Source organism: Lampetra fluviatilis, unplaced genomic scaffold, assembly GCF_964198595.1.
Source record: "Lampetra fluviatilis unplaced genomic scaffold, kcLamFluv1.1 SCAFFOLD_298, whole genome shotgun sequence".
Lineage (NCBI taxonomy): Eukaryota > Metazoa > Chordata > Hyperoartia > Petromyzontiformes > Petromyzontidae > Lampetra > Lampetra fluviatilis.
Window position 1 is genome coordinate 17,501 of NW_027620544.1, and position 10,000 is coordinate 27,500.

Sequence of the window (10,000 nt, forward strand, 5' to 3'; positions counted from 1 at the left end):
TGTGTGTGTGTCACTGTGTGTGTGTGTGTGTGTCACTGTGTGTGTGTGTGTGTGTGTCACTGTGTGTGTGTGTGTGTCACTGTCTGTGTGTGTGTGTGGCCACAGCTATCAACTACGCCGTGTCTCTCACTCCGTCACTCGTCAACAGCACAGCCCATGTACGTGTCACTGTGTGTGTGTGTCACTGTGTGTGTGTCACTGTGTGTGTGTGTGTCACTGTGTGTGTGTGTGTGTCACTGTGTGTGTGTGTGTCACTGTGTGTGTGTGTGTGGCCACAGCCATCAACTACGCCGTGTCTCTCACACCGTCACTCATCAACAGCACAGCCCATGTACGTGTCACTGTGTGTGTGTGTCACTGTGTGTGTGTGTGTCACTGTGTGTGTGTGTCACTGTGTGTGTGTGTGTGTGGCCACAGCCATCAACTACGCCGTGTCTCTCACACCGTCACTCATCAACAGCACAGCCCATGTACGTGTCACTGTGTGTGTGTGTGTGTCACTGTGTGTGTCACTGTGTGTGTGTCACTGTGTGTGTGTCACTGTGTGTGTGTGTGTCACTGTGTGTGTGTGGCCACAGCCATCAACTACGCCGTGTCTCTCACTCCGTCACTCATCAACAGCACAGCCCATGTACGTGTCACTGTGTGTGTGTGTGTGTCACTGTGTGTGTCACTGTGTGTGTGTCACTGTGTGTGTGTGTCACTGTGTGTGTGTGTGTCACTGTGTGTGTGTGTCACTGTGTGTGTGTGTCACTGTGTGTGTGTGTGTGTGTCACTGTGTGTGTGTGTGGCCACAGCCATCAACTACGCCGTGTCTCTCACTCCGTCACTCATCAACAGCACAGCCCATGTACGTGTCACTGTGTGTGTGTGTGTCACTGTGTGTGTGTGTCACTGTGTGTGTGTCACTGTGTGTGTGTGTGTCACTGTGTGTGTGTGTGTCACTGTGTGTGTGTGTCACTGTGTGTGTGTGTGTGTGTCACTGTGTGTGTGTGTGGCCACAGCCATCAACTACGCCGTGTCTCTCACTCCGTCACTCATCAACAGCACAGCTCATGTACGTGTCACTGTGTGTGTGTGTCACTGTGTGTGTGTGTGTGTCACTGTGTGTGTGTGTGTGTCACTGTGTGTGTGTGTGTGTCACTGTGTGTGTGTGTGTGTCACTGTGTGTGTGTGTGTGTGGCCACAGCCATCAACTACGCCGTGTCTCTCACACCGTCACTCATCAACAGCACAGCTCATGTACGTGTCACTGTGTGTGTGTGTGTGTCACTGTGTGTGTGTGTGTGTGTCACTGCGTGTGTGTCACTGTGTGTCACTGTGTGTGTGTGTGTCACTGTGTGTGTGTCACTGTGTGTGTGTGTGTGTGTCACTGTGTGTGTGTGTGTCACTGTGTGTGTGTGTGTCACTGTGTGTGTGTCACTGTGTGTGTGTGTCACTGTGTGTGTGTGTGTGTCTCTGTGTGTGTGTGTGGCCACAGCCATCAACTACGCCGTGTCTCTCACACCGTCACTCATCAACAGCACAGCCCATGTACGTGTCACTGTGTGTGTGTGTGTCACTGTGTGTGTGTGTGTCACTGTGTGTGTGTGTGTGTCACTGTGTGTGTGTGTGTCACTGTGTGTGTGTGTGTCACTGTGTGTGTGTGTGTGTCACTGTGTGTGTGTGTGTGTCACTGTGTGTGTGTGTGTGTCACTGTGTGTGTGTGTGTCACTGTGTGTGTGTGTGTCACTGTGTGTGTGTGGCCACAGCCATCAACTACGCCGTGTCTCTCACTCCGTCACTCATCAACAGCACAGCTCATGTACGTGTCACTGTGTGTGTCACTGTGTGTGTGTGTCACTGTGTGTGTGTGTGTGTCACTGTGTGTGTGTGTGTGTCACTGTGTGTGTGTGTGTGTGTGTGTCACTGTGTGTGTGTGTGTGTGTGTGTGTCACTGTGTGTGTGTGTGTGTCACTGTGTGTGTGTGTGTCACTGTGTGTGTGTGTGTGTGGCCACAGCCATCAACTACGCCGTGTCTCTCACTCCGTCACTCATCAACAACACAGCCCATGTACGTGTCACTGTGTGTGTGTGTCACTGTGTGTGTGTCACTGTGTGTGTGGGTGTGTCACTGTGTGTGTGTGTCACTGTGTGTGTGTGTGTCACTGTGTGTGTGTGTGTCACTGTGTGTGTGTCACTGTGTGTGTGTGTGTCACTGTGTGTGTGTGGCCACAGCCATCAACTACGCCGTGTCTCTCACTCCGTCACTCATCAACAACACAGCCCATGTACGTGTCACTGTGTGTGTGTGTGTGTCACTGTGTGTGTCACTGTGTGTGTGTGTGTGTCACTGTGTGTGTGTCACTGTGTGTGTGTGTGTCACTGTGTGTGTGTGTGTGTGGCCACAGCCATCAACTACGCCGTGTCTCTCACTCCGTCACTCATCAACAACACAGCCCATGTACGTGTCACTGTGTGTGTGTGTGTCACTGTGTGTGTGTGTGTGTCACTGTGTGTGTGTGTGTGTGTCACTGTGTGTGTGTGTGTCACTGTGTGTGTGTGTGTCACTGTGTGTGTGTGTGTGTGTGTCACTGTGTGTGTGTGTGGCCACAGCCATCAACTACGCCGTGTCTCTCACTCCGTCACTCATCAACAGCACAGCCCATGTACGTGTCACTGTGTGTGTGTGTCACTGTGTGTGTGTCACTGTGTGTGTGTGTGTGTCACTGTGTGTGTGTGTCACTGTGTGTGTGTGTCACTGTGTGTGTGTGTCACTGTGTGTGTGTGTCACTGTGTGTGTGTGTCACTGTGTGTGTGTGTGTGTGTCACTGTGTGTGTGTGTCACTGTGTGTGTGTCACTGTGTGTGTGTGTCACTGTGTGTGTGTGTCACTGTGTGTGTGTGTCACTGTGTGTGTGTGTCACTGTGTGTGTGTGTCACTGTGTGTGTGTGTCACTGTGTGTGTGTGTCACTGTGTCACTGTGTGTGTGTGTGTGGCCACAGCCATCAACTACGCCGTGTCTCTCACTCCGTCACTCATCAACAGCACAGCCCATGTACGTGTCACTGTGTGTGTGTGTCACTGTGTGTGTGTCACTGTGTGTGTGTCACTGTGTGTGTGTGTGTCACTGTGTGTGTGTGTCACTGTGTGTGTGTGTCACTGTGTGTGTGTGTGTGTGTCACTGTGTGTGTGTGTGTGTGTGTGTCACTGTGTGTGTGTGTGTGTGTCACTGTGTGTGTGTGTGTGTCACTGTGTGTGTGTGTGTCACTGTGTGTGTGTGTGTGTGTCACTGTGTGTGTGTGTGTGTGTGTGTCACTGTGTGTGTGTGTGTGTCACTGTGTGTCACTGTGTGTGTGTGTGTCACTGTGTGTGTGTGTGTCACTGTGTGTGTGTGTGTGTGTCACTGTGTGTCTGTGTGTGTGTGTGTGTCACTGTGTGTGTGTGTGTGTCACTGTGTGTGTGTGTGTCACTGTGTGTGTGTGTGTGTCACTGTGTGTGTGTGTCACTGTGTGTGTGTGTCACTGTGTGTGTGTGTGTCACTGTGTGTGTGTGTGTGTCACTGTGTGTGTGTGTGTCACTGTGTGTGTGTGTGTGTCACTGTGTGTGTGTGTGTGTGTGTCACTGTGTGTGTGTGTGTGTGTGTCACTGTGTGTGTGTGTGTGTCACTGTGTGTGTGTGTGTGTGTGTCACTGTGTGTGTGTGTGTGTGTGTCACTGTGTGTGTGTCACTGTGTGTGTGTGTGTGTGTCACTGTGTGTGTGTGTGTGTGTCACTGTGTGTGTGTCACTGTGTGTGTGTCACTGTGTGTGTGTCACTGTGTGTGTGTCACTGTGTGTGTGTCACTGTGTGTGTGTCACTGTGTGTGTGTGTGTGTGTGTCACTGTGTGTGTGTGTGTGTGTGTCACTGTGTGTGTGTGTGTGTGTCACTGTGTGTGTGTGTGTGTCACTGTGTGTGTGTGTGTCACTGTGTGTGTGTGTGTGTCACTGTGTGTGTGTGTCACTGTGTGTGTGTGTCACTGTGTGCGTGTGTGTCACTGTGTGTGTGTGTGTGTGTCACTGTGTGTGTGTGTGTCACTGTGTGTGTGTGCGTGTCACTGTGTGTGTGTGCGTGTCACTGTGTGTGTGTGCGTGTCACTGTGTGCGTGTCACTGTGTGCGTGTCACTGTGTGCGTGTCACTGTGTGTGTGTGTGTCACTGTGTGTGTGTGTGTCACTGTGTGTGTCACTGTGTGTGTGTGTCACTGTGCGTGTCACTGTGTGCGTGTCTCTGTGTGCGTGTCACTGTGTGTGTGTGTCACTGTGTGTGTCACTGTGTGTGTGTGTCACTGTGTGTGTGTGTGTGTCACTGTGTGCGTGTCACTGTGTGCGTGTCACTGTGTGCGTGTCACTGTGTGCGTGTGTCACTGTGTGCGTGTGTCACTGTGTGTGTGTGTCACTGTGTGTGTGTGTGTGTCACTGTGTGTGTGTGTGTGTCACTGTGTGTGTGTGTGTCACTGTGTGTGTGTGTGTCACTGTGTGTGTGTGTGTCACTGTGTGTGTGTGTGTGTCACTGTGTGTGTGTGTGTGTGTGTCACTGTGTGTGTGTGTGTGTCACTGTGTGTGTGTGTCACTGTGTGTGTGTGTGTCACTGTGTGTGTGTGTGTGTGTCACTGTGTGTGTGTGTGTGTGTCACTGTCTGTGTGTCACTGTGTGTGTGTGTGTGTGTCACTGTGTGTGTGTGTGTGTGTCACTGTGTGTGTGTCACTGTGTGTGTGTGTCACTGTGTGTGTGTCACTGTGTGTGTCACTGTGTGTGTGTGTCACTGTGTGTGTGTCACTGTGTGTGTGTCACTGTGTGTGTGTCACTGTGTGTGTGTGTGTCACTGTGTGCGTGTCACTGTGTGTGCGTGTCACTGTGTGCGTGTCACTGTGTGCGTGTCACTGTGTGCGTGTCACTGTGTGCGTGTCACTGTGTGCGTGTCACTGTGTGCGTGTCACTGTGTGCGTGTCACTGTGTGCGTGTGTCAGTGTCACTGTGTGCGTGTGTCAGTGTCACTGTGTGCGTGTGTCAGTGTCACTGTGTGCGTGTGTCAGTGTCACTGTGTGTGTGTGTGTCACTGTGTGTGTGTGTGTCACTGTGTGTGTGTGTCACTGTGTGTGTGTGTGTCACTGTGTGTGTGTGTCACTGTGTGTGTGTGTGTCACTGTGTGTGTGTGTGTCACTGTGTGTGTGTGTCACTGTGTGTGTGTGTGTCACTGTGTGTGTGTGTGTCACTGTGTGTGTGTGTGTCACTGTGTGTGTGTGTGTCACTGTGTGTGTCACTGTGTGTGTCACTGTGTGTGTCACTGTGTGTGTGTGTGTCACTGTGTGTGTGTGTGTCACTGTGTGTGTGTGTCACTGTGTGTGTGTGTCACTGTGTGTGTGTGTCACTGTGTGTGTGTGTGTGTGTCACTGTGTGTGTGTGTGTGTGTCACTGTGTGTGTGTGTGTGTGTGTCACTGTGTGTGTGTCACTGTGTGTGTGTGTGTGTGTCACTGTGTGTGTGTGTGTGTGTCACTGTGTGTGTGTGTCACTGTGTGTGTGTGTCACTGTGTGTGTGTGTGTGTGTCACTGTGTGTGTGTGTCACACAGCATGTGCTGTTCTACGACGCTGGAGCGAGTGGCGCTTCAGCGTCCATCGTCACGTTCCAGACGGTGAAGAGTCAGCCTCACGTCACCGTGCGCGGAGTTGGGTCAGTCACTCAGTCACTCAGTCAGTCACTTAGTCACTCAGTCACTCAGTCACTCAGTCAGTCACTCAGTCACTCAGTCAGTCACTTAGTCACTCAGTCACTCAGTCACTCAGTCACTCAGTCAGTCACTCAGTCACTCAGTCAGTCACTCAGTCACTCAGTCACTCAGTCACTCAGTCAGTCAGTCAGTCACTCAGTCAGTCAGTCAGTCACTCAGTCAGTCAGTCAGTCGCTCGCTCGCTCGCTCAGTCGCTCGCTCACTCAGTCAGTCACTCGCTCACTCAGTCAGTCAGTCGCTCAGTCATTCACTCAGTCACTCAGTCACTCACTCAGTCACTCAGTCACTCAGTCACTCACTCAGTCACTCAGTCAGTCACTCACGCAGTCACTCACTCAGTCACTCACTCAGTCACTCAGTTACTCGCTCAGTCACTCACTCAGTCACTCGCTCAGTCACTCACTCAGGCACTCACTCAGTCACTCACTCAGTCACTCGCTCAGTCACTCACTCAGTCACTCAGTTACTCACTCAGGCACTCACTCAGTCACTCACTCAGTCACTCGCTTACTCGCTCAGTCACTCGCTCAGTCACTCGCTCAGTCACTCACTCAGTCACTCAGTTACTCACTCAGGCACTCACTCAGTCACTCGCTCAGTCACTCACTCAGTCACTCGCTTACTCGCTCAGTCACTCGCTCAGTCACTCACTCAGTCACTCAGTTACTCACTCAGTCGCTCGCTCACTCAGTCACTCACTCAGTCACTCAGTTACTCAGTCACTCACTCAGTCACTCAGTTACTCGCTCAGTCACTCACTCAGTCACTCACTCAGTCACTCAGTTACTCGCTCAGTCACTCACTCAGTCACTCACTCAGTCACTCAGTCACTCAGTCACTCACTCAGTCACTCACTCAGTCACTCAGTTACTCGCTCAGTCACTCACTCAGTCACTCACTCAGTCACTCACTCAGTCACTCAGTTACTCACTCAGTCACTCAGTTACTCGCTCAGTCACTCACTCAGTCACTCACTCAGTCACTCAGTCACTCAGTCACTCACTCAGTCACTCACTCAGTCACTCAGTTACTCGCTCAGTCACTCACTCAGTCACTCACTCAGTCACTCACTCAGTCACTCAGTTACTCACTCAGTCACTCACTCAGTCACTCGCTCAGTCACTCACTCAGGCACTCACTCAGTCACTCACTCAGTCACTCAGTTACTCACTCAGTCGCTCGCTCAGTCGCTCACTCACTCAGTCACTCACTCAGTCACTCACTAAGTCACTCAGTTACTCACTCAGTCGCTCGCTCAGTCGCTCGCTCACTCAGTCACTCACTCAGTCACTCACTAAGTCACTCACTAAGTCACTCACTCAGTCACTCACTATGTCACTCACCCACTCACTCACTAAGTCACTCAGTCGCTCGCTCAGACGGTGAAGAGTCAGAGAGACACTCAGCCTCACGTCACCGTGCGCGGAGTTGGGTCAGTCACTCAGTCAGTCAGTCAGTCTATTAGTCAGTCAGTCAGTCACCCAGTCACTTAGTCACTCACTCACTCACTCAGTTAATCAGTCACTTAGTCAGTCACTCAGTCACTCAGTCAGTCAGTCAGTCACTCAGTCAGTCAGTCACTCAGTCAGTCAGTCACTCACTCAGTCAATCACTCAGTCAGTCAGTCAGTCAGTCACTCAGTCAGTCAGTCAGTCACTCAGTCACTCAGTCACTCGGTTCTCTCTCTGTCTCTGTGTGTGTCTCTGTGTCTCTCTGTGTCTCTCTGCGTGTCTCTCTGCGTGTCTCTCTGCGTGTCTCTCTGCGTGTCTCTCTGCGTGTCTCTCTGCGCGTCTCTCTGCGCGTCTCTCTGCGCGTCTCTCTGCGCGTCTCTCTGCGCGTCTCTCTGCGCGTCTCTCTGCGCGTCTCTGCGCGTCTCTCTGCGCGTCTCTCTGCGCGTGTCTCTGCGCGTCTCTCTGCGCGTCTCTCTGCGCGTCTCTCTGCGCGTCTCTCTGCGCGTCTCTCTGCGCGTCTCTCTGCGCGTCTCTCTGCGCGTCTCTCTGCGCGTCTCTCTGCGCGTCTCTCTGCGCGTCTCTCTGCGCGTCTCTCTGCGCGTCTCTCTGCGCGTCTCTCTGCGTGTCTCTCTGCGTGTCTCTCTGCGTGTCTCTCTGCGTGTCTCTCTGCGCGTCTCTCTGCGTGTCTCTCTGCGCGTCTCTCTGCGCGTCTCTCTGCGTGTCTCTCTGCGTGTCTCTCTGCGCGTCTCTCTGCGCGTCTCTCTGCGTGTCTCTCTGCGTGTCTCTCTGCGCGTCTCTCTGCGTGTCTCTCTGCGTGTCTCTCTGCGCGTCTCTCTGCGCGTCTCTCTGCGTGTCTCTCTGCGCGTCTCTCTGCGTGTCTCTCTGCGTGTCTCTCTGCGCGTCTCTCTGCGTGTCTCTCTGCGTGTCTCTCTGCGCGTCTCTCTGCGCGTCTCTCTGCGCGTCTCTCTGCGCGTCTCTCTGCGCGTGTCTCTGCGTGTCTCTGCGCGTCTCTCTGCGCGTCTCTCTGCGTGTCTCTCTGCGTGTCTCTCTGCGTGTCTCTCTGCGTGTCTCTCTGCGTGTCTCTCTGCGTGTCTCTCTGCGCGTCTCTCTGCGTGTCTCTCTGCGCGTCTCTCTGCGTGTCTCTCTGCGTGTCTCTCTGCGTGTCTCTCTGCGTGTCTCTCTGCGTGTCTCTCTGCGCGTCTCTCTGCGTGTCTCTGCGCGTCTCTCTGCGCGTCTCTCTGCGTGTCTCTCTGCGTGTCTCTCTGCGTGTCTCTCTGCGTGTCTCTCTGCGTGTCTCTCTGCGTGTCTCTCTGCGTGTCTCTCTGCGTGTCTCTCTGCGTGTCTCTCTGCGCGTCTCTCTGCGTGTCTCTCTGCGTGTCTCTCTGCGTGTCTCTCTGCGCGTCTCTCTGCGCGTCTCTCTGCGCGTCTCTCTGCGTGTCTCTCTGCGTGTCTCTCTGCGCGTCTCTCTGCGCGTCTCTCTGCGTGTCTCTCTGCGCGTCTCTCTGCGCGTCTCTCTGCGCGTCTCTCTGCGTGTCTCTCTGCGTGTCTCTCTGCGTGTCTCTCTGCGTGTCTCTCTGCGTGTCTCTCTGCGCGTCTCTCTGCGCGTCTCTCTGCGTGTCTCTCTGCGCGTCTCTCTGCGCGTCTCTCTGCGTGTCTCTCTGCGTGTCTCTCTGCGCGTCTCTCTGCGCGTCTCTCTGCGCGTCTCTCTGCGCGTCTCTCTGCGCGTGTCTCTGCGTGTCTCTGCGCGTCTCTCTGCGCGTCTCTCTGCGTGTCTCTCTGCGTGTCTCTCTGCGTGTCTCTCTGCGTGTCTCTCTGCGTGTCTCTCTGCGTGTCTCTCTGCGCGTCTCTCTGCGTGTCTCTCTGCGTGTCTCTCTGCGTGTCTCTCTGCGTGTCTCTCTGCGCGTCTCTCTGCGCGTCTCTCTGCGTGTCTCTCTGCGTGTCTCTCTGCGCGTCTCTCTGCGCGTCTCTCTGCGCGTCTCTCTGCGTGTCTCTCTGCGTGTCTCTCTGCGCGTCTCTCTGCGCGTCTCTCTGCGTGTCTCTCTGCGCGTCTCTCTGCGTGTCTCTCTATTAGTCAGTCAGTCACCCAGTCACTTAGTCACTCACTCACTCACTCAGTTAATCAGTCAGTCAGTCACTCAGTCAGTCAGTCACTCACTCAGTCAGTCAGTCACTCACTCACTCAGTCACTCAGTTCTCTCTCTGTCTCTGTGTGTGTCTCTGTGTCTCTCTGCGTGTCTCTCTGCGTGTCTCTCTGCGTGTCTCTCTGCGTGTCTCTCTGCGTGTCTCTCTGCGCGTCTCTCTGCGCGTCTCTCTGCGTGTCTCTCTGCGTGTCTCTCTATTAGTCAGTCAGTCACCCAGTCACTTAGTCACTCACTCACTCACTCAGTTAATCAGTCACTCAGTCAGTCAGTCAGTCACTCACTCACTCAGTCAGTCAGTCAGTCACTCACTCACTCAGTCACTCAGTTCTCTCTCTGTCTCTGTGTCTCTGCGTGTCTCTCTGCGCGTCTCTCTGCGTGTCTCTCTATTAGTCAGTCAGTCACCCAGTCACTTAGTCACTCACTCACTCACTCAGTTAATCAGTCACTCAGTCAGTCAGTCAGTCAGTCACTCAGTCAATCAGTCAGTCAGTCACTCACTCACTCAGTCACTCAGTTCTCTCTCTGTCTCTGTGTGTGTCTCTGTGTCTCTCTGCGTGTCTCTCTGCGTGTCTATCTGCGTGTCTCTGTGCGTGTCTCTCTGCGCGTCTCGCAGCTACGACCCCACTCTTGGCGGCATCGAAATCGACCTCCGACTCCGCTC

At 53.5% G+C, this 10,000-nt stretch overlaps 1 protein-coding gene across 1 annotated transcript in view; it reads left to right on the plus strand.

Moving 5' to 3' along the window:
* The window catches only part of LOC144954043 (hypoxia up-regulated protein 1-like), an 87,087-nt gene that overhangs the window by 16,197 nt on the left and 60,890 nt on the right, over positions 1-10,000 (plus strand). The window contains exons 8-10 of the mRNA XM_078884627.1: positions 2,981-3,037; positions 5,589-5,689; positions 9,953-10,000. The exon at positions 9,953-10,000 is cut by the window's right edge and continues 250 nt beyond it. Coding sequence (XP_078740753.1) covers positions 2,981-3,037; positions 5,589-5,689; positions 9,953-10,000 — 206 coding nt within the window. The remainder of the gene's footprint in view (positions 1-2,980; positions 3,038-5,588; positions 5,690-9,952) is intronic.